A 22,835-nucleotide genomic window follows, 5' to 3' on the forward strand; every position below is an offset into this window, starting at 1 on the left:
ATGCGAATTTGTATTTCATGACCTTAAAGCTGTGTCTCCAGAAGAAACGTCCAATCACGTGCTGAGGCGCACGTGGTAGAAAAAAATTAAGAAATAAAAAATAATGACAGCGTAGTTTGATCCAGATAAAGTCGGTCAACGAGACGTTTACACAGAAATTATAATCTATTTGAAGAATCCAAAAGAATTCGAAACGCAGAATTGAACGTCGATTCTTCTCGATATATCGATCGATACATTCATCGGCACTCGTGCCGCCACTCGTTTATTACTTCACATTCTCCACAGAGGTCCTTCACACTGTTGTGGTCGCATGGGTTGTTGGTTGTTGCGTTTTGTGAAAACGGTTTTTAAAGTAACAAAGTGGAGAAATACGGTTATCGAAGAACATTCTTAACGAATTTTCGTGACGGACAAAGGTTTTCAAACGATAACCGCAATGTCGATCGGAGTTCCCATTAAAGTACTTCACGAAGCCGAGGGCCACATTATAACCTGCGAAACGAACACCGGCGAGGTGTATCGCGGTAAACTGATAGAGGCGGAGGACAATATGAATTGTCAGATGCAGGGTATCACAGTGACGTACCGGGACGGCCAGGTCGGGCAGCTGGAGAACGTGTATATCCGCGGTTCGAAAATCAGGTTTCTCATATTACCGGATATGCTGAAGAATGCACCCATGTTCAAACGACCCGGCGGCAAGGGATCGGGCACAGCCGGCAGGGGAAAATCCGCTATATTGCGAGCCCAAGGTTTGTCCGTAATACGGGATCGTTGTTCCATGTAAACGTCGTTCGAAAGAAGAAGTTATATCCTGAAAGACATGGATGTGACGTTTGTAAAAAAGAAAGCGAAAAAATTACTAAGATATTAAATTGGACTTAACTTAAGTTGGATAGAAAGAATGAATACAACTATAATTTTAATATCTGTTTTAAAAACGAAAAATAAATATATACTTGTAAAAACCGCACGGACTTAATGGCCAACCTAATACATTAGAATAATTAAAAAGGAAGTAATTATATGTCACTCATTGGGAAATGATATTAATTAGGACTAGGATCAAGTTTAATGTGTACTTAAAAATCTGAATCACATCCCACAATCGAACTTTATTTTCTAGGATTTGAATAATATTTATAAGAAATGATATTTCATATATTGCACTTGAATCGATCCCGACTAGTTAGTTTCGAATGAATTTTAGAATGAATACTTGCAGGATTTGAAATGTACTTATAAATTTCTATTGTAAAGAATCGAATCTTTGGCAAGTGTTTAGCGATTCCTTTTAAAATCCTTTTTAATCCTTTTTATTTGATAATTCTAACATAATATAATGCTTTCAGCTCGTGGCAGAGGAAGAGGGCAAAATCAAAGAGGCAAGGGTACTGGTTCGGCACCTTGGCTGAATCAACAGGGTCAACCGGGTGGATCTCAACCTGGAAGGGGCAGGGGATAAATTATGTGATAGTAAACAATATTTTATGATTATTTAAGTGCAGGTGTAATTTCATTCCCGTATTTTTGTATCATTTCGAAGCAATATATTTCTGCGTACACTCAAAATTGTGATTCATATTTCTGATACATGCGTGTGATTGATAATAAATCATCTATTCCACATATACTTTCACCATTAAGAAATTACGTCTTTCTTTGAAGCCAAATTAGAATCAAATAACGCTAGTTATGACTGATAAAGTAGATAGATCAGTTCACCGATTTTATAATACATGTAAAAATTTGACTTGTATGAAATACTAAATCTAACTTAAATATAAAAATCTAACTTGTATTGAAATATGGGTTTCTAAAACGAATTTCCATCTCTTTTTATTTGCACTTCCAACTTTCCAATCAAAGTTTTATAAAATTGAGGTGAGAGAATCAAGATCGAATGTAACTCCCATCGACTCTGAATTGATCATTTTTATACAGAGCCATGTATTCCCCACGTTTAACTTCTGTTTTGAAAGATTATTTTAAATTCTTTCTCCATCTTATTCGTAGGCTTTGTTTCTATATATAGGCGACATGGAAATTAAAATAGTTTTAGTTTTTTGAATGGTGCCAAATATACCGATTGAATATCGAAATAAAATCTAAAAGTTCCCTCTCCCTCACCATAGTATCCATCTAGCGGCAACTTGAGTAATTAATTTTTAACAGCATGCCAAGTTACTCCTTTCGTACACACGTGTTTTTTGACATAACCAATCTACAGGGTTCCAGTGTTTGACATAACCTATCCTGGTGAACGCGCAGCTGCAATTATGTTTAAACAATCGCAGCCGCAATTACTTAATGTAAATAGAAAACCTAGTCAGCCGAAGAGGCGAAGGAAGATCACGCTTGTCTTCGACGAGGAAAAGCGACGGTAATTTTATCTCGGGAAGTCTACTTCTACTTAAGGAAGATATCTCCTCGTGTAGTTAACACACTAATTTATATTCGCGTGTTCATGCGTTCAATTACATTCACAAATTTTCTATTCATAAGAGTTTTTATATTTACAGAGAATTTTTAGGAGGATTTCGTAAGAGGAAGCTAGAGCGAAAAAGGAAGGCTCAGGAGCAGTTGCAGCAACAACTGAAAGAGGAACGAAAGAAAATTAAACGAGAAGTGAGAGTCATGCTTTCATTTGGAGAGCATCAAGACATTTGTCAAAGAATTAGAGAAAAAGCACGATGACGTACGTTTCTTTTTTTCAGGCGCGGGAACGCTACAAGAAATCATTGTCGCGTCGCGTCGTCCCAGAGCTGGAAGAATTATTATCTCGACAAGAATACGATCTCGAAGGTCATACAGTTAGTATTTTAGAGTTGAACGTTGCGGATCTCGCAGAAGGAAGCAAGTGGATAGGTGAAAACAAAATTACGGAAGAAACAGAAGGGCAAGATGACGACCAGTGCGGCGATGACGACGACGACGACGACGATGAGATTGTGGGAATGTCGTTACAAAAGAAACGTAAGAAACAAGTGCAGCAAAACTCTAAATCCGATAGCCGAGAGATCAAATCTGCGAAAGAACTGAAACAAGAAGTTAAGAAAGCAGCGCTGAAACGAATAAAAAAGAGTAAAGCGTTTCAACAAAAGCAGAGACTGGAACAGCAACAAAACAAAAAGCAAAGTAGACAAAAGTTGCACAAAGCCCAGAAGCTAGCGCAAAAACGTGGCGGTAAAAAGGGAACTAAAACGAGGAGTAAAAAGAAATCCGGACGTTAGGATATTTGACAAATTTACTGCGCAAACTCTAAATAAATATATTTTGTAATTTTGTGAATATTGTGTACATATACAAACATGCGTTTATCACTTCTTCGTCTTTTCACCGCTTTTTGAGGCATACGGACAGATATCCTTGTTGAGACATTCCGAACACTTGGGAAATCGAGGTAGACAAGTTTCTTGACCAAATCCCACGAGGAGATGATTCACTTCGCTCCACAAAGGTTTGGGAAGCCAATCCTCCAACTCATTTCTCGTTTCCTCCGGCGTCTTGGTCGGCTTCCTCACCCATTTCAATCTGTTGCAAATCCTGTGGACATGTGTATCCACGCCGATGCCGGACACCTCTCCCCATGCAACTCGCATGCATAGGTGAGCCATTTTAGGGCCTACCCCTGGCAGCTCGCACAATTCTTTTACTGTTTTTGGTACGTCACCGCCGTATTTATCTAGAATGATCGTTGACGTCCTTTTTATATACTGTACCTTTTTCTACAAAAGAAAAAAAATTACATTATTTTTAATATAAAAAATTACTTTTAAATCTAAAAAGATTGAAATGTACACAATTACGTATTACTTAACGACTCAATTATTGCGAATTAAAAATTAGTGAAAGAAAAACAGGTTTATAATATAATGGACGAACGGATTTGCATTATTTACATAATTAATTCCACTTTCATATGTTAAGAAACTAAAGATGAGTTAAAAATTAATAGAAGGAAAGTTATGGGCTCTTATAATATAATTGATAAATGGAATTGTATTATTTACAGAATTATTCTACTTTCACATGTGCCAAGAAATAAAAAATGAATTAAATATTGGTGAAAGGAAAACATGGGTTCATATTATTTACAAAATTATTCTACTTTTACCTGCTAAGAAATTTAAAGTGAAAGTTAAATTCTAAAAATGTTTCGCAAATAAATAAAGCGCCAGTCTTTACTTTCCAAAATCCGACTGGATGTATAAGTTTGCCTAGAACATCGTCGGGGGTAGCTACAATTATATCCGGCTGACAACCATAAGTGTTCAGACGCTGCATAGCAGCGAACGTGACCTGATCCTTGGTCTGACTGCTCAGCATCAGAGCTACTAACGATTGATATCTAAACGTCGTGGGACTAGCGTTACGATCCGTACACTTGTGGCAACCCATCGTGTCAACTGGGGCTGTCTCATCCTTTCTCATCTCTTTAATGTTTTCAAGCGTGGTCTCCCAGTTCGGTGGCATCCATCGCTCTTTATCCTCGATATCCTTCAGGTCTGTCGATTGCTGCTCCGCATTCTCGTTTCCGACCTCACGTTCTTCAACTTTAACGTCCGCCGCTACGTCTGTCGACACCGCCGCATCTTCGCTCTTTACCACAACTGGCGTAACGTTGGGCTCTTTGGCGTTCGTTTCGTCATCCTTCGTAGCCTCGTGCTCGATCTTGATCGGCGTACGTTTCTTCCTCGCCGATCTCTTCTCGCCGGCGAAGTAGGGCGACGTTTTCTCCGAGGAGTCCGCGTCGACGAGGGTCGTTTTGCCCGAACGTAAAGTTCTCGACGCCGCGAGACCGGCCAGCTTCAACCGTTTGTTCATCTTATCGCGTGATACACGTTACGGAGCTGTCGAATTAATTTCTATAAGTAACGAGAAGAACGTTTTTTTCGCACTACCTGCGCCATTCGAAATTGACATAACCATTCCCGCTCGCGCTGGCCAGTCGAGGTTAGGACAGTTGTTCGTTCCTTGCAGCTGCACCGTGCTCAGCTGTTTGCACTTAAAACGAGATAGACACAAAATTGGATGGAGAGAAAACTTGAAGAGAAAAGGGAACAGATTTTTTAGACGAAGCGATAAGGTAGTGCCATAAACAACAAAAAAGTTAGTTCCATGTTCCATTGTTCCATTTATATCAATTTTTTTGCGTTTATTCGCAACCAAATCGAAAGGAACTCGACCTATCACGATTCGTGAAACATTCCAGCAATATTGCTGGAATCTGGATTGCGCTGTATGTACGGGATTGTAAAAAACGGGGCACGGGACTAGGATTTCACTGGATTCGTCCGAAGTTGGCGGTATTCGGCCAAACGAAACGTCAACAGTCAACATAACCTAACAAAAAGCCAAATTGATCTGACGTCGACCTTCGAGGTTTGGAATACGTGATATTTAATGCTCAATTTCATTATTTCGAAGAAACGCGATAAATTTGTCAAATAAATGATTGTAGCGAGGAGCGTCACGACTCATGAAAATGCATACGTCTGCTAATTTTATCCTACGCGGCGGTGACGCAGCGTTTGCCAACAGGCAGCGATTGTTGTTCGATCAGCTGTCCGTCGCGGAAAGCAAATGTAACAAACATGACAACTCCGAGGCGGGGATGGTGGTCGAACGCGAGAAGAGGCCAGCCCCGAGCGACGACCGGAGGCAGAAGAGGGAGACGAAGAGATTTCGCGGCAGGGAGAGTATCTTCAAGCGTCCCGAGGGTCCGGCGCCGCGCGTCAATTTCAGAAACATTCCGGACCATCACAGAAACCCGCACAAGTGGGTCAGGTACAGCCTGGACGACGTGTCCAGCGAGGACATGACGGAGCGCAGCAACACGCAGGCCGCGATGTCGTTCCTGAGGGAATTGAAGGCGCGCAAGAGAATGGAGGATATCGACGAACGCGAGGACGACGAGATGGATGTCGAGCCCTGCGAATCAAGCGCGCGAGGTTCTACGGAGACGCGGTTCAAGTCCAAGAAACGTGCGTCGTCGCAGATCGCGTTCAGAAAGCCGCAGACGAAGGAGACGACGGATTACACTGGCGCGACGATCGCCGAGCCGGACGAGAGACCTGTATTCAGAAGCAGTAAGATCATCCTGCCGGAATACGTGATCGGGGAGAGGCCAAAGAGGACCACGCGTAAACAGAATCGGCCGGTGGTTAAGGTCGACCGCTCGAAGGAACTTAGATTGGACCATTTGCAAGAGCCGGATGAGGAGGAAGACGACTGAGGCCGAATGTACAGTACGTAAAATTATTCTACGCAGATGAGAGAGCGATTATGGATAATCATGGATATTCCCTTGATAGGAAATTCACGGGCATTCGTAAATTTTGTAGGCATGTATAAATACGTGAAGAGAGGTGCTTATTAATCTCGTATTTATACAATATTTAGCACAAATAAGATTACATACTATATGCAAGTAAGGAACAAAATTCCCTCAATAATGTGAGATCTGTGTAATTATAGCAATTAAGCATACAATTATCTTAAATTTGAAGATATCGACGTGTCCAATTATTTTATCTACATTTTGTGTAATGTGTGTAATGTAAAAAAAGAAATAGATGTATATTTAGTTAACGCATCAATATATGGCTTTAAACAATATTCAAAATCGGATGGCTTCTCTCCAACAACCAACAAGCGAGATATGCTTTCTATTAGCGGTAAGTCTCCAGACCTGTATGTAAGACCGTGGTTCGGACACGAATCATTAGCACGGACGCAAACCATGTGAAACCTGCAGCCTCAAGAATTCTCTCTGCTGATATATTACGTATATTTCATTTGAAGCGCAGAAGGTGCAACAGGTGCACTTGCTCCGACACCGAAAACAGTCGCAGTCGCAAACAAACGGCCATTATTTGCTACTCCGAGTGCACGTCGTGTGGCGTGGTGTGGCGTTAGGTAAAGTTAGGTTAGGTTAGGTTAGGTGCGCTCGCTGGCTTCCGCGGGACGCGGGACCGTTCGCCGGCGGGAAGAAATTCGAGAGACTCGCAGAGGTTATGTCACCTGGGGCGACCGTCTGAGCTGCGTCGAGTCCTCGGTAAGTGCCGCTCGCGCGAACGCCGACGTAACCGGCACCCGGGCGGCGCGGCGTAGCGCGCTTTTGCGGGCGGGGAAAGGGGGAGGGGAGCGAGAGCCGTAACCTGTACGCGTGCACCTGTGTCGTTTCGATTTTCAAAATGGCGTGCCGAGTGTGAGGCAGGGCGAATACTCGCCGCGCCTCGTCGTCGTCGTCGTCGTCGTCGTCGCCGTCGCGACATCCGGTGTTACCCTGTCGTCGGGTCGCGAGAGCACGTGCGTACATACGGTGCCGCTCGTGCGCGAAGTTTCCCCCCTCGTGAGAGAGACGTTATGCCATCGCACGCGCGCAGGACGTAGGGAAAGTCTTTTCTCTTCCACGTTTCTTTTCCTTTTCTTCTTATTATTTTCTCTACCCTTCTGTTAATTTTGGTTCCTTGATGGAGATCCCGATGGAGATCTCGATGGAAATCTTCCTGACGGCGTTCTCCGTGATATTCAGTCTATTAATAGTGTTCCTCCTTGTTGTGATAGGTAAGCACACGTATCAGGGCGCTGGTGCCCTAGTCACGACGTCCCGACGTAATTACGTCATCAGGGGGAAAAATAAAAACACGCGGATTCGGCAGACACACACGAGTTTCTTGTTTTGTGCGCTAAGCGCAGATTGCGTGCTGGTAACTGTAAATGCAAATCGTGATCTTTAGACGCCTAACTGCGTTCTAGTAGTTTCTAAATTTAGTGCTGCGACACTCATACATAGTGCTCACATTGTTTTTGTATGTCATCATGCAGTATATCGTTATCGCACGGTGATAAGCATATTTTTTTTTTGCATTATGTCATTTACATTGTTTCCTTGAGTGACGATAAAGAGCTTGCTAGAGTATATTCAAGCACTAAATTATAGAATTTGATACATCTATATGAAATTTATAATTCAAGCTGAAAGTTTGAAGTACATTTATATCATTAAAATGTTTAAATTGCTTACTTTAGTGAAAATAAGACAGAGTGAGCAAAAGAGATAAGCGTTTCAATTATGTAAATATATTTCAAGATCTTAGCTTGAATTATAATTACTGAATATATAATTATTGAAATCATGCATGTTTTATTTCGTTTTGTTTTTTTGCCTTATTACATACCATACATATAATATTCATACGATGATTTGTTTCAACAGGTTGGTACTTAGTCTGGACGTTCTTCCTGTCGCGATTCCGCTTCGTCAGAGAATTAACTGGGAATGGAATGAGTGAATCGTCGTCGGTTAACGATTTGAAGAACGGTCGCGCACGCATAAAGAAACTTCGCCGTGATTAAATACACTTATATTGGAGCTCTAATAACCAGAATAACGAACGCAATAATTGTATAAAGCAAAATTGAATCTTGGATATCACGCGATAGAATATATCCGACCAAAATGTCTGTAAACATACGTTGTGCGACTACGGAAGACCTGCTGAATATACAGCATTGCAATCTGCAGTGCTTACCTGAGAATTACCAAATGAAATATTATCTGTACCACGCTCTCTCGTGGCCGCAGCTGAGTTACGTAGCGGAGGACGAGAAAGGAAGGATAGTGGGATACGTGCTCGCCAAAATGGAGGAGGACTGCGAGGACAATCCCCACGGACATATTACCAGTCTGGCTGTAAAGCGCTCGCACAGAAGGCTGGGCATCGCGCAAAAGTTGATGAATCAGGCCTCTCGGGCGATGGTGGAGTGCTTCGGAGCGAAATACGTTTCACTGCATGTGCGTAGAAGTAATCGTGCGGCTCTGAATTTGTACACGAGCAGCTTGCAGTTCGAGGTGTCGGAGGTAGAGCCAAAATATTATGCGGATGGCGAAGATGCTTATGCTATGAAGCGTGATCTTACCAGTTTCCATCACGAGAAGGCTCTTAGAGACAGAGCGCACAAGGAGGGCAATGTTCACACACATTTAGGTAGATGCTGCGGCGATCACTCTTAGTCCATTCATCACCGCTGCTGACGAGACAGGATTGGATTCTTAAGTCACTCATTTGACGATGCAAATCTGAGAATAAACCCGCTGCATGTATTTTTGCCAAGAAATGACGAGATGACGTCCGAGACTGCGTGTCTGGGATTAATTACAACTGATTATGAACACTTTGTTATTTCTTGCATGGGGCAAGAGCTTCTATTTATCAAAGTTTGACCTGGTACACTAGTAAAAATATTTTATATGCGACTGGAGGATACTTGTTAAAGTTTGCACGATACGGATTAAGATTGAACATTGGGACTGTTGTATTTTTCAGTTTACACAATGCGCAATGTAATTAAAACTTATAAATTGACTTATAAATATGTAAGAAATAAAGGATTCTTGAAAAGGGCAATCTATTCGATCTTGACTTTTTTTTCATCATAACTTTATTGAATGACTGCAACTGTAATTCATATGTAACGCGCCAGTATGCAATATTAATTGTTCAGGGCGTTGTCAAGCGTGTTGTTAAAAAGTATGGTAGAAAAAAATAATATTTTACAGCACTGAAATGGGTTCAATTTATACAGTTCCTACTTACACTTTAAAGTTGGATCTACGAATATTTGTCTCGATAGATATTTTCTTTTTCAAGTACTTTGTCTTTTTCAATGTATTTTGGCTTAAAAATTATTTTTGACATTGCACGATATTCAAATAAGTTTACTCCACTAATGCATCTCGGATGTACTCTATTATGTTTGTGTATACATACTCCATTTCTGTAATAGGAATAATTATATTATGTATGTATATATATATATATATATATAATATGTATAAATATATCTCTATGTACAAATAAGGTGTTCTTAAGGTAACATAATTATTTAGTTTGTAACGCATCTCGACTTTGCAAACAGCACAAAGGAGTCTTCAATGATAAAACGCAGGAATTGTCCTTGCGCGATTATACCGAAAACATGATTTAAAGCGTCGTTATGATAAACCAATTTTCGATGTGTGATCAACGTTCCTTTAAGGAATCATCGCGCGCGCGCTACATCGAGAGTTTTCGTTTCTAATTTCTCTTTATCTAATCTTGCAACAGCTGCTCTCGGATATGTAGCTATCGTATGCTCTCGTAAGTTTATAGTAATACCGTTACGTATACATTTACGAGTGACCGCGAGGATGATTCACAACTATCGCGAAAAGATCATCCAGGTACAATGTATAAAAGGGAAAATCAGGGAAATATGATGAGCTGATGCTCGCGTGGATAGTGACGTTCATCAACCGGCGTTTTACAAAAAGGAGAAACCATTCTACTTAATGCTAAAACACATATTTGAATACGATGATTCAACGCGGATGATAAGCACCTATCGATTCGACTATCATGTAAATTTCTAAATATACAATTCTATCTATCTATATATGTATAACTGCCTGCCATATGCATTATAATTACAAAAACGCTTTGTCAATAAATTATAATACAAGTCTCGTAAACGAGGTTCGTGTATAAACGCTTCTCCATGCGCGATATGCTTGGGTATATAGTCTCTAAAAATAATAATAATAATAATAATAAATGTAAGATAAATGTAAGTCGCCTTCAAAGTCGCTTTGTCTCCGTTACACACAGTAAATCACATTAGTTAATCTAAATAAAATAAAAGAATCGAAAGAGAGATAAACTCCCATGAAACAAGGGAAATTCTAGATGCTCGTTAAAGCTGCAACAAAAACAGCCGGTCACATCTTAATCCGCGGCTTCTTAATAACGTGCGTAATTCACACTTACAATTATATCTCCGTTGTTTAAACGAGGCGCGGTAAAACTCTAATAGATACAAAGTTAGGTGGTTCCGCGTGTTGAGCGAGTGCTACAGTCAGCGAGCTATTTTTAAGTACACTTTCGCACGTGGAGAATGCCGTTAGAACAAGTGCGCCGCAAATTAGCGGATGGATCGTATACATACTTTTGGCCTCGACAGGCGTGAAAAGTTCGGTTTTGCCTTAGTCCTTAAGATTCATTTTGATGTAAAAAAAAAGTTTCGATAATTGTATAATTAAAAAGCAATTCTATGATTGATCTATATAAATAGAAATGCAAAAGATAACCCAGAAGTGATAAAACGATAATTCTGAATGCGATATTCTTTAAGCATTTGCGTTGTCGGTGTCAGTCTGCCACAGGATCTGCTAGATCTAATAAAAACATTCGTTCGCTCGCTCTATAAAAAAAGGCGTTATTGGTCTCGTTGTGCAAAAAGATTCGCGAATATGCGAGTAAGTAGTTGCCGTGGAAATTTTTGCGCGTTAGCAGTTTACAAATTCGATCCGCCGCTGATTGCGGTTCACGGTGTGTGCGCTCGTGACAAATTCACCGTTATGGAAGAGCCTGGTAAAAAGGCCTGGGCGCTCGAAAAAGTCGTAACCCGGCGGTAAAAGCTTCGTATAAAATTCATTTAAAATTGTCTTCCAAAAAAAAAAAACTGTCCGCAACAAGTAATAATTTAGCCTTCGCGAGGTATCCCAAAAAGGTGTATTTCTCGCATAGAAGTCTGCGTTGAATTTTCTTGGTGCCAATTTTCCGACATACGATCGAGTTACAAAGAAACAGAAACGCGGTTGTTCCTCAATTCGACATTCGGTATTCATATCGGTCTTTTGCCTTCGAGTAAAAGCAGCGGTGACTCTTCACTACAGGGAAACACTTCAAACCTGTCATTAAATTTGCTAATCACCGAGATTTCAGCAATATCAGTTAACTGTAATCGCAATTTGAGTTGTTGCCTTTTTATTCTAATTTCCTTCGAAAGAACGAGGAATCCGCGAAATTAGAATTACAGTTAACCGATGTCGATGAAAAACCGGTTCTAAAAGAGAGATATGAATACATGTTGTCTAGTCGCGTGTGTGTATGTTCTACTGTATACATACATCTATAAAACTACTGACACGTTTAGCTGCATACGTCGTCGGCTAATATCCGAAATAGACTCTGCGACGTGGCAAGATAATCCGGATGCTTACCAGGTCGCAAATTCGCGAAAGTGTCATTTCGGAAGTGCCTTTACTCGTGCCAGAAAGCTATTGGCCTCGTTATACTCCATTTCACAGATCTACCTGAACGTCTAATTGAACGGCTACATATATTTCCTATGAAAGATTATAATGCTTATATTCTCGAGTACATTACAAAGACACTCGTCCCAGGGTTGTGGTTTTCTTCGTTTCTTACAATCTATACCGGAGCTTTGGCAGTAGCAGGTTCCTATTTTTAGGCCACGGATTTTCTTTATAATGAAGTGGGATAATAGCTGCACGGGACGCACTAAAGTGCGCGGATATCCGAACATGTTTTTATCTTCGTGAAGCGTACACGGATCATGTTTGATTATCTCGCCATTTAATGTCGAAAGTACTGTCGGGATAAGCAAAACACTTTTGCGCTAGTACTTGCTCTTTCCGAAAAAAATAAGAGGCGCATTTAGTACTATTGTATTTCTATTCATAAGTGGCTGAGCCATCAATGATACGCATCTTCCACAGATAACGCTTGAAGGACCACATTCATGAGAAATTCCTGAGATATTTTTGATCCACTTTCGTACAAGAAAGAATATTTTTTTTTCGTCAACGCGTTGAAGATTCTTAGCGATGTTCCTTTAAAACCTCGACGAAGAAAGAAAAAACGCGGAGAACAGATTCAGCATGATCCCTCGAGCATTATCTTCAAATTATCAACACGATTAGCAACAAGCTTCAAATCGCGGGAATAAATCCAGAAATGCGTTTGAATCTTCTACAGTCTCAAAGTTTCTCCGTTAAGGAGAAAAAAATCTATCGAAGACTGCATCTCAGTTGAAGGAACTTGTGGTTTTGCGATCGCGTCGTGACGAAGATTCTTCTCAGGGCTGTTGAGCGGCGTGTATCATGGCGACCTTGAGATCCTTGGCCAGGTGTGAGACGTCGACGACGCTGTCGACCATCTCCTGGACCGCGGTAACGCTCGGGAAGAACTGGGCGGCCTGCTTCGTCTTCTGCACCGTCTGTGCGAGCGCCTCGTTCAAGGCGTTTGCACATTGTAGCACGCGCGTTCGCACGTCGTTGCGCGTCACGTTCCGGTGCACCGTGTCGCCGATATGCACTAGCCGATGTGCACTCAGCACAACGAATTTGCCGTGAGCTAGGAAAACCTGTAACAATTTCATAGCATGTTTCAAACAGATCCTTCTTGCAATTCATCTCGATCCAATCTTAAAAATGGCATGTTAACTGAAACTATTTGAAGAATGAATGATTTGAATAAATGATTATTTGAATATGACGAACAGATATTCCTTTGTTTTACATTCTTTTATTAATTTAATTTTATTACCAAAAGTGTGTGTTTGTGAAAATCACGAAGGCAATGCTCGGACCAATCGTGAAGGAATTAACGGTTAGTAAATACTGTTTTCGTTTTATACATTTTTATATGTTATGTATCTGAGACAGTTGTATATTTTACTATTTTGTTTATCATATCTTTGATATATTCTAAGGTTCAGGCATTATTTTCTAACTCTGTAGTGTTTCGTTCCCTACATTTTACACAATGTATACTTTACTATATAACTACTTATCTTTAACTGCGATGCCGGTTGCGTGCAATGCATTTGCGAAGAAAAAGAGGTCATCGTGAAAAAATAATGGAAATATGCACTTGACGTGCAGTGCTAGCTTAAAGGCATTCTGTCACACAATAGCACCGCCGATATCTACAGTTGTATCATTCTTATCGAGACTGTTGACCCATATGCACATGTACTTAAAGGTGTCTCGTGATATGAAGAAGTGCAATGTTCAAACCAAATGCGAAAAAGTGGGAGAAAATTTTTACTGAATTCTGGAATGATTGCAATAAATCTAATCAACTTTTGTTGAGAGAAGACAAAGATGAAGCGTCGCTTTAACTGATATTATCGATCGACAAATGTCTCTCGATGCGTTAACTTGTACGAAATAATTTATAGCATTATGACAAGTGTCTTCGAAGAGGAGAACGATTGCAGAAAATTCAAATCTCAATTTTTATCGAGACGAGAATGACACCGTTTGTTACTTTAGCTAACAATCAACGTAGCTCGATGTCTATTATATCTTGCGTGAAAGAGCGCGACGGGTGGCACCAGTATTACAAGAATTGTTACAATTCAACTCGCCTTGGGTGGCTGATTATGCTCCACTGTTTGCAGAAAGGCGTCGATGGCGTGAGTCAGGTGTGCGCCGTGCGTGATGACCTGGGCGACATAGAAGGCCAACAATTGCTTGTCGTTGGGATCCATGGGCGTCGGTGTCGTGGGTGGCATTTGAATCGTGGCATTGTCCGCCTCGGACACCAGCAGATCGTAATTGCTGCGCAGCTCCTGCGGCAGCGTGGCTCGCAGTTCCTCTCGCTGCTTCGCTACGACCTCTCGCGAGTCGAGATTTACGTAGTCGTAATCCTCCCCGGCGCCGCTATTGTTGCTGCTGCCCGTGGAGATGATCGACGCCCGCTTAAAGAGCAACGTGGAATTTCCCTGCACACAAGAGTTCCTTTATCAGCAACAAAGGCTCATCCCTCAAATGTCATCAGCTTCATTCACATAATGCGATATTCCAAAAAAAAAAAAAAAAAAAAAACAGAAATTGAAAGAATTTAAAATACTTAATAACTAATTTTTCGAGTTCTTTAATTTCGAAATAAAAAATTAGATTTATAAGTACTCTCCTGCTCTTTTTTTCTATTTTTCTCCATTTTAATTCTTCTTACAAGAGAAATCGAAAATTTAAAACATGGATTTCTTGTTATTAGATTTAAGATTCCTTTTTTTATTCTTCGAAATACAATTACGTAGCAAAATAATATCGATTAAAAATATACATGAATAGATAAAATGATAGAAACTTTAACACCAATGCTTTCATTATTAATTCGTCAGGTTGATCTAAATTAATGCACCCTCTTTCTTTCAGGGACATTGAGATAATCCGATTAGCCCATTCTTACGTTTGAGATCGGACGTCATTATTCGTAACGAATACATTAAATCTCACGACTGCAAAAGATACTTACTTGAATGAAACTAGCGACCTGACGAACGTCTTCCGTGAGTGCTCGAGCGCACGCGATCAGCTGATCAAGAGGGTCTGACTGTACGGGTAGTAACAGCGAGGAGGGTCCGTTAGTAGGTGTCGGTGTATCACCACCGCCACGACAGAGCTTACTCGCGTCCCATTCCATCGTGTCCAGTTCGGTAGCGGCTTCCTGTACGAGCTTGTCAGAATCACGAAGCGCCTTCACTAGCGGCCGTAATTTCGTGGCCAGACCCTTATCTGGCGCTTTGCCCGCATTGCCCAGCGTACCTGCGCGCAGAACACAATAGTTATCAAACTTCTGCGGCAATGTTCCAATGTTCTATTGTTTATTGAAAGATATAATTGATTATTGTGAATTCAAAAAATCGCAAATTGAAATAAGCATATGTTAAGCTTTCTTTAGATGAGCTATAATTCTTACTTTAAAATCTCTAAAGTAGACTTTAATGTACATATACTACTTATTAACAATTCTTCGATAAAATATATTGATATTACTTTTGGTATATTATTGTCATAAAACTTTCTTCTACGAAGATTTAAGTTTTAAATATTTTGTAACGTAAAAAATGAAAATTATTTATTTAAAGAAAAATTATGGAATGATAAGAAAATGATTATATTTTATTTCGTTGAGATAACTTTTACGAAGATAACTTCTATGTGATAGCTTCAACTACCGAAGAAGTTAAATTGAACTTTCTTCACCTTCCGCGAATTCAACTAGATCGTGAAGAGACGTTCTGAGCCTGAGAGCAGCCAGCCTCAGGTCCATAAGGGTGGCGTCCAATCGCTGCGACGTTCTCCAACCGGGGCTCACGAAGCTCAGTAGCCTCGTTATCGCGGCGGACGCCTCGCCCTGCAACCTATGCAGACCTTCCAGGGCGGAGTCCAGCTCCAGCGGAAGCTCCTTGCTGACTGGTACATCGTAAATCTGTTGCGAGGGCGGCGGTGGCGTTGGGGTCTTCGGTATGGGGGTGTTATGTCGGGACGGCAACGAGGACGCTGGAAGACGTGGTCGGGGCACATCGTAATCCGGAGCGGCCAGACTCGATCTGGAATTCAGAAATTGTTATGTACGCGGCGAGAGCGAGAAGCAAAATATCTTGGATTGGAAACTCTTTGAATTTATTGCTGATGGCATTGCCAAAAATTTTCCAAGCGCGGTGGGAGATCGCAATCCTGGAATCTCGGATCCCCGAGGCATCTCCAGACGCATTTCGCAATACCCTTTAAATCATCCTTTGTAGAGTGACTCTTGAAACTCTATTCAGCCCCTGATTTATATTTCACGCCGAGAAACTTCTCGGGCGCATAAAGTTTCGAGATTCCTCGAGATCTCTGAATCCCAAGGAACGTACACCCCGCCGCCGGTGGAGTTGCCATAACGCCGTCGACGTAGCGTATATACGTCCGGGGAATTTCCCCGAGTCCGAATAACGCGACGTATCGCGGAAATGCAAGCGAGGATGTACCTGTTCGAACCGCTGAGGGAGCCGTCGTTGGTGAGGCTGGAGGCCGAGCTGCTGGGCGTGAGGGGCTGCAAGGGTCGCGGCACGTCGTAACAATCCAGCGGCGTAATGCCGGAGCCGACGGAGCAATTTGAGTTGGGCGTGCAGGACGTCGGCGGCCTTGGGGTATCGTAGCACGACGGGGCCGGGCTCGGGCTGCTCGCTGGCGAGGGTATCACCGGGATCGCGCGTGGCGGCACGTCGTAACACTCGTTCACGTCGCCGCCCCCGTTGTCGACGGAACTCCGCGCGTTGTTGCTCGTATACCGTCCTGCGCAAGGTGGAAGTTAACGGAACTTGAGAGAATCCCCGGATCAGCTTTTGAGTACTTAACTGCGCGAGTTGACTCTTTTTAAACGAAGCTAACGCGAAATGTTCCGCCACGTTGGCTTTTTAAAAGACCTCATAGACGCTTCTTGCAAATAAATACGAACTTTATATATATATATATATATATATTTGTTTAGTGATAATAAATTATGATAAAGAATACTTAATGTTTAATTAAAGTATAATTTATCGAAATAAAATCCACAAGAAAGAGCCTTTATAAAATATTTTATAACTTTGTATTTTTCTGACGTGGTATATTTTTCTTTCTCAAAACTTATTATTATAATATACTTTGCAAAAAAGTAAAATGTCTTTTAAAAGCTGAAATAATAAAAAAATTTGACTCAAATTTGATAATTTAAATCTAGCAAGGTATAATATATAACGTGAGTAGATTAATATTTAAAACTGTTAAAAACTTATAAATTAATTCCAAAATTCTATTTCACCGTAATTATGATTGAAAATTAGTATAGCTATTAATCTTTCAAAAATGATCAATACGACAGACGCAAAGTTAATCAATATCTCAGTTACTGAATAAGCTTTAGCAGACGGCTTTATCACGACCTCCGTTCGGTTATAGCCGGAATGTTTAATTTGTGAATAATAACGTACCCGTATTGTGCGAATGCTCATTGTTCGTCGAGTTGAGGGGTGAATCGTGTCTGGAGGGTGGCGCGGGACTCCCCCGACTTGCTGGGAGATCATACAGGTAGACGTCCCCACACTTCTGCGGCGTTACAACCTGCGTAATCGAAAGCGGCAAAATAATTAATTATATCCAGATTAATTATCCGAGTTCTATGTTTTGTGTTCCTACCACCTGCGCTCGTTCGCAGTTGGGCATTTTTCCGCAACAGTTAACTATAAATTTAACTTCAATAGAAGTAACTGAAATCTAAATTATTACATCTGTCCAATTCATTCTTTATTTCTTTAAATTAAATGGCTATATGTGTAAAATTAATATATCGTTGATTAATACAGCTCTGATAATTTATATTACGTATATATATACATATAGCCGGCTTTATACACTGTATATAGCTGGTTTTTTTCATTCTCAATATGCCTCTTGTGTTGTTCAAATATAACGGTTACATTTCCACCACTGTTTTCTTTCAAGATTAGTCTTTGTCTTCGCTAAAGCGGTCTTGATTATATTCCTACGTGATTGTATTTCAATTACGAGTTTCTCTTCCATCTAGCAAAATGTCTTGCAACAACAAGGTTGCTAGAGCAACGCGTGACCGGTCAAACAGAGCAGAATAATCTGTGGCCGTGATTCCACAATGTAAACTTTTCTAGAGGTAAAGAATCGTATTAAAAACATGTCAGTTAAGTTACTTTATTAAAAATTCAACAAATTGTATTGCTACTTTTATTTTATATCTAAAAATATATATTATTTCCTTATTTAAAACTTTAAAGCCTGTTTTTTCTAAATTTATAATAATGGAGATATGATTCTTTACTTCTAAGGTACAGATAAATAATATGTATAATATAATATACGTATATATACAACAAATTAAAGAAATTAATAATAAGATTTATTATAAAAGAATAGATATTGCAGCCTATTCTTTAATAGTTTCTTTCAAGATAACAAATGTGTGCGTATAAATATTTTCAAGAATATATATTAATATAAAGTATTTTTGACGTTTTTGTCATCAATTCATCATACAACGTTGTTACAACAACAAAAAAAACGCTATACATTTTCAAGACCACGCGTGTTCCTTATTCAAACCATCGTTTTAATTAGGTATCCACATTTTCGTTTAATTAACCATTGCAATGTCATATGCGCCCGACGCAAAAGTTATACCGTGACAGCGTTAACGTTTTCCAGAACATTTTCGATAATCAACTTAAAAAAAAGAGTGATAACACCGGAGACTGATTCGATAGACGCCACAAGAGCTAAATCCACGTGAACCGCGCCTGTGACGAAACTCGTAACGAAGTTATTTGCGCGAACGCCAATCAGCTCTGTTACTCTTTCCACTGTGCGCGATGTGGCCTCGAGGATCTCGTTTGAGTGCAGCCCGCCGCAGCCGCGGATTAATTCTACGAGATCGCTAATTGAGTTTCCTACGAGGAGCGAGAAGGACTCGGGGAAAAAAGGGGAATTTCCATTTCCTATATCGACGAAATCGTCAAAGCGCCGTTTTTTCGGTGTGAAGCACACTGTAAGGCGTATTCACGATTTATTCTGCACGAGATATCGTACGAAATGTTTCATATGTAATAACAGATAATTCGGTAAATGGTATGATATTTCGCATCCATATTTAATCACTACTCTATTCTAGTTTTTTTTAATTTTTAAACACCTTTTGAATTAAAATTTTATTGAAATAAGATGCACTTGAAAAATAAAATTTTTTATTCACTAACATTTTTGTAGTCCGTTAAAATAGCTCATTAAAAATGAATAAAGCAATATATTTCAGCAACTTCGTATCACAGATTAAACGTGCAACCACCGGGCTGGATGTAACGGCGACGCAAGCTCGCAACATTTCGAGCGTTGAACCGTCCGTCGCGTCGGGGAAATGTAATTCCGCTGATAAAACGTGAAAGTGTGGAAGTGTGGATGCGACGGGTAAATACGGGGGGAAAAAGGGGATGAAACATTTCCCAGGAGAGCGTAATCTCGGAGGCTCATCGGCCGCTGCTTTGCAATAATAGAAGCCCCGCAACACTCTTGCGCTACACGCTTAAGCGTGCTACGCTTTTATTACTATTCTTCTCTTTTTTTCCTTTTGCACGTCTCGGTACACGAACAACAGCAGTCGAGAACTTTCCCTCTCGTATAGGTATATCAGAGTACCGGTAATTTTTTCATTTTCGTAAAAAACAGAGAGTAATAAACACATATATGTATATGTATACTATACATAAAAAAAATTGAGATTAAAAGATAAAACATTCTTTTTAAATATATTGTATACATAATAATACATATAAATTTTAAATAGCTCTGAAAGAAACGATAGGTGGCTCGTTGAAAGAAAGCTTCTGTACATTTGTCTTGCTCTTTTGTCAGTTTTTTTTTTCTTTTAAGATAATCTCAGCCACGCGTTCTTAAAGTAAGATGTGAAAGATTAAAGTATGATCTGTAACATGATACGTACAGAGGGAAGCTAGAGATATATTGCAACGCGCGAGAGAAACGTGGAAGAAACGTCGGACACGCCCTGCGCATAAAACGGAGCAGCCTCGACTACGGCAGTATCGTCGTAAAGCTCGCGCGCGGCCGACATCAGCAATCCGCAATTCACCGTCGACGGTCAGTTTCGCGTTACCGAAGTGGAACAACCATGCTTCTACTTGCGGCCGAAAGTTCTCCATCGGCGAAACTTATCGCGTATTCGGCAGGACGAGAGGAGTCGCGCATGCAAGATGCGCTCCCTCAATGCGCCCTGTCCCACGCCCTGTCGGAAACGCCGAAGATACGACGCAAATCTGGGTCAGTTTCTTATCGGGCAGACGGCAAGAACCCATCCACCGAATAACACGATACCACAACCACGATTCCGAATCAACCCCTTCCCACCGACAAATCATTTCGACCCCATTTGCTTCGCCGATCGGGCGCGCTTGCAAGAAACCCCGAAATGATTTGTTTCAATGCTATCGAAGTTCTTGGCCCGCGTAAGCGAGATTGCATATATAAATGTGAATGATGTAACTGCGTAAAACTGTAAAAACGACGCGCTGATCAATTCATGTTATACGCCATGAATGTCATGCGTGCGTTATAAGAAGTTATTTTCCTTTCGCTGCGATTATGCGAGAGATCGTGCTGTTATTTTATCTTCGTTTACAATCAGACTTTACGAGAATAGTTATGACATACGTTTATAAAATCTTTCTGTATTTTTTCCAAAGTAGAACATTTTGTTTAAAACAGTAACCTCTGATTAATTAAATTGTTCAAAGCCTTCACTTTGGAAATTTTGGAACTATTCCAAGTTGGGCAAAATCCGTCGTAAAAGCTTTTTGACCAAGTACGAGATAATAGTAAAATTAAAGTAAAAAAGTTCTGAGCTTCAATTCAAAATTTCAGAGTTCGGGCACAAGAGACGACAGTCCAATGGAAACACTTTTTTTCGAGAGAACAGCTTTCCGCACTAATTGCCCGCCCTGCGAACTCGAGTTCCTTCTTGCGAGCGCACACACTCGTCGTGAGAAAGTGGCCGTTATCCGGAACCGGGAAATGTGCTAATTATGCCGTAACTCACCCTTGATTATAGCTCGCCTCCTATGCGACAAAGATTACCCGTCACGATTTACGAGCGAAGATGAAGACTACAGAGAGCGGTCGTTTAAATGAGACAAATTGATATATAAAGTCAAAAATAATGAAAAAATATAATCGGTTTATCCTTTTAGATCTCCAATTAAGAAACGATCCTATAAAGGGCCTATTCTGTAAACGTTAACGATATCGTTATGTGCTTTGCGCAGCTTTTCTATAGTATATTATCTACGCAAAGCACGTAATGACGTCGTTAACGTTTATAGAATAGAGCCCTTAAATGTTTAATAAGTTGTTTCTACATATCTGTAGCTATTTATAGTTATAAACCTGTGGAGAACTCATCAAGTATTCAAGGCATCTATTATCTATTTCTTTTCAGATCTATATAGCTTCTATTACTTTAGAAGATATATAGATTTGAAAAGAATAAAACTAATTATATGTAATTCCAAAATATTTTCGGGAGATCGAATAAGCTGTTAATTCGGGACGAATTAAATAATTTAGTTATAGCAATAATGGTAGCAATTTATGTTATTCTTGTTTTAAATCCAGTATAATAATCTTTTCCTCGTAATACTTCTCTACGAAATCTCAGATAACTTCAAATCCTATAGTTGAATCATAATATGGCATATAAAAATTGAAAAGATACAGTAACTTCTCTTGCCCCAAGATAAATACACATACAATATATAGGTGTGAACATATAAGATAAATATATAAAAGACTTTTATATTCACTATATAAAAGAACTTTTTTAAACTAATGTATAATTCGATAGAACCTGAAAACTGCAGAAAGTGTTCTCAAGAACGAGTATAAAGTTAAGAATGAATTCTTAAGTTTATACTTTCAGTACGTTTTTATATCCTACTTTGCATTTACACACAAATTGAAGCTATTAATTCATGGTGAGTTAATCAAAATTTCCTCATGTAAAGTGAAGAATAAAATGATAGAGTGTGGTCGTCGTACGAGCGGTCGTCGAACCGCCGGCGCCGCGGTCGTCTGTATATTCCTCGTGAATTAAAGCTACTCGCGAGTACGTTATCGCGTGTTCTTTGTTATTATGAATCGAATAGTAGTACTATCGTAGTGACGTGTAGTACTAGAAGGGGGTGTAGGCGCGGGGAGAAGGATGCTGGAAGGTTGAGAGCGCTCGTGTGCAACGCAAGGGTGCACTGGGACCAGCGGGATGGGGGTGGCGATGGAGAACAGTCCGGGGATGGGGGGGGGATACACCCTCGGTCGATACCGGGCGTCGCGGCGCTAACTGTGAAAGGCGTATTACGCTACGAGGGTGCACAAGAGAAACCAAGGGAGAGAAGAAGAGGGAGAATGAGAGACAGTGACGAATTCAGAATTCTGGAGACCCCAAGCAGAAGGGTACATAGGTTTCCCCCAATGTAGTTTAAATAATTTACGAAAGCAATTTTCGTCGTATTACGGAAAATAAATATTTTAGGAAATAAACGATGTCTCAGTTTATCTTTACATGATTTAAAATAAATTGGAGGTTTTTACAAGTGTTCGGCCACGTCTTTCGGCTTACTCCGGCTTATTGACA

At 40.3% G+C, this 22,835-nt stretch overlaps 5 protein-coding genes across 10 annotated transcripts in view; 3 read left to right on the plus strand and 2 right to left on the minus strand.

The window, feature by feature from the left end:
• Positions 1-176: 176 nt before the first annotated feature.
• Vito (nucleolar protein viriato) lies at positions 177-3,328 on the plus strand. Of its 2 annotated transcripts, XR_013259722.1 has the most exons (4): positions 177-755; positions 1,356-2,437; positions 2,526-2,631; positions 2,721-2,836. XR_013259722.1 is itself a non-coding variant. In XM_077423635.1 (3 exons), exons 1-3 carry the CDS (start codon positions 2,283-2,285, stop codon positions 3,234-3,236), a joined length of 726 nt encoding a protein of 241 aa, XP_077279761.1. In that variant the 5' UTR covers positions 1,464-2,282; the 3' UTR covers positions 3,237-3,328. The 2 variants fall into 2 exon arrangements, 1 of the variants encoding a protein (XP_077279761.1); XM_077423635.1 differs by lacking the exon at positions 177-755 and having other exon boundaries at positions 1,464-2,386; positions 2,721-3,328.
• Positions 678-5,013, minus strand: Nthl1 (Nth-like DNA glycosylase 1). Of its 2 annotated transcripts, none has more exons than XM_077423626.1 (3): positions 4,192-4,972; positions 3,315-3,731; positions 678-817 (listed from the first exon to the last, which is right to left on the minus strand). In XM_077423626.1, exons 1-2 carry the CDS (start codon positions 4,828-4,830, stop codon positions 3,324-3,326), a joined length of 1,047 nt encoding a protein of 348 aa, XP_077279752.1. In that variant the 5' UTR covers positions 4,831-4,972; the 3' UTR covers positions 678-817; positions 3,315-3,323. The 2 variants fall into 2 exon arrangements, with proteins under 2 accessions (XP_077279752.1, XP_077279753.1); XM_077423627.1 differs by lacking the exon at positions 678-817 and having other exon boundaries at positions 3,259-3,731; positions 4,192-4,856; positions 4,933-5,013.
• A 64-nt stretch (positions 5,014-5,077) lies between these two features.
• LOC143907107 (uncharacterized) lies at positions 5,078-8,264 on the plus strand. 3 transcript variants are annotated; one of them, XM_077423632.1, is made up of 3 exons: positions 5,078-5,092; positions 5,184-5,388; positions 5,468-6,624. In XM_077423632.1, the coding sequence occupies exon 3, from the start codon at positions 5,486-5,488 to the stop codon at positions 6,239-6,241; it is 756 nt and encodes a 251-aa protein (XP_077279758.1). In that variant the 5' UTR covers positions 5,078-5,092; positions 5,184-5,388; positions 5,468-5,485; the 3' UTR covers positions 6,242-6,624. The 3 variants fall into 3 exon arrangements, with proteins under 3 accessions (XP_077279758.1, XP_077279760.1, XP_077279759.1); XM_077423634.1 differs by lacking the exon at positions 5,078-5,092 and adding an exon at positions 8,228-8,264 and having other exon boundaries at positions 5,191-5,388; positions 5,468-6,254; XM_077423633.1 differs by lacking the exon at positions 5,078-5,092 and having other exon boundaries at positions 5,191-5,388; positions 5,468-6,254; positions 6,321-6,624.
• Positions 8,265-8,353: 89 nt separating this feature from the next.
• Vnc (GNAT family N-acetyltransferase vnc) lies at positions 8,354-9,419 on the plus strand. The gene has a single exon (XM_077423642.1). It carries the CDS (start codon positions 8,471-8,473, stop codon positions 9,023-9,025), a length of 555 nt encoding a protein of 184 aa, XP_077279768.1. The 5' UTR covers positions 8,354-8,470; the 3' UTR covers positions 9,026-9,419.
• Positions 9,420-9,664: 245 nt separating this feature from the next.
• P130cas (Serine_rich_CAS and FAT-like_CAS_C domain-containing protein p130CAS) overlaps positions 9,665-22,835 on the minus strand; it is a 62,377-nt gene continuing 49,206 nt past the window's right edge. For both annotated transcript variants that reach the window (XM_077423621.1, XM_077423620.1), the window contains exons 4-9: positions 17,605-17,734; positions 16,618-16,924; positions 15,851-16,197; positions 15,120-15,409; positions 14,227-14,583; positions 9,665-13,218 (exon numbers count right to left, since the gene is read on the minus strand). In XM_077423621.1, coding sequence (XP_077279747.1) covers positions 12,931-13,218; positions 14,227-14,583; positions 15,120-15,409; positions 15,851-16,197; positions 16,618-16,924; positions 17,605-17,734 — 1,719 coding nt within the window. In that variant the 3' untranslated portion in view covers positions 9,665-12,930. The remainder of the gene's footprint in view (positions 13,219-14,226; positions 14,584-15,119; positions 15,410-15,850; positions 16,198-16,617; positions 16,925-17,604; positions 17,735-22,835) is intronic.

Source organism: Temnothorax americanus, unplaced genomic scaffold (assembly GCF_048541705.1).
Source record: "Temnothorax americanus isolate GAGA-0224 unplaced genomic scaffold, ASM4854170v1 Scaffold8, whole genome shotgun sequence".
Lineage (NCBI taxonomy): Eukaryota > Metazoa > Arthropoda > Insecta > Hymenoptera > Formicidae > Temnothorax > Temnothorax americanus.

What these genes read in the sequence shown, in the direction of transcription:
- Vito (XM_077423635.1), top strand. Translation starts at nt 2,283, where the DNA reads ATGTTTAAACAATCGCAGCCGCAATTACTTAATGTAAATAGAAAACCT. An exon ending in TTCGACGAGGAAAAGCGACG is followed by an intron (nt 2,387 to 2,525) that starts GTAATTTTATCT and finishes TTATATTTACAG; the next exon opens with AGAATTTTTAGGAGGATTTC. An exon ending in GAAAGAAAATTAAACGAGAA is followed by an intron (nt 2,632 to 2,720) that starts GTGAGAGTCATG and finishes TCTTTTTTTCAG; the next exon opens with GCGCGGGAACGCTACAAGAA.
- Nthl1 (XM_077423626.1), bottom strand. Translation starts at nt 4,830, where the DNA reads ATGAACAAACGGTTGAAGCTGGCCGGTCTCGCGGCGTCGAGAACTTTA. An exon ending in ATCCAGTCGGATTTTGGAAA is followed by an intron (nt 3,732 to 4,191) that starts GTAAAGACTGGC and finishes TTTCTTTTGTAG; the next exon opens with AAAAAGGTACAGTATATAAA.
- LOC143907107 (XM_077423632.1), top strand. Translation starts at nt 5,486, where the DNA reads ATGAAAATGCATACGTCTGCTAATTTTATCCTACGCGGCGGTGACGCA.
- Vnc (XM_077423642.1), top strand. Translation starts at nt 8,471, where the DNA reads ATGTCTGTAAACATACGTTGTGCGACTACGGAAGACCTGCTGAATATA.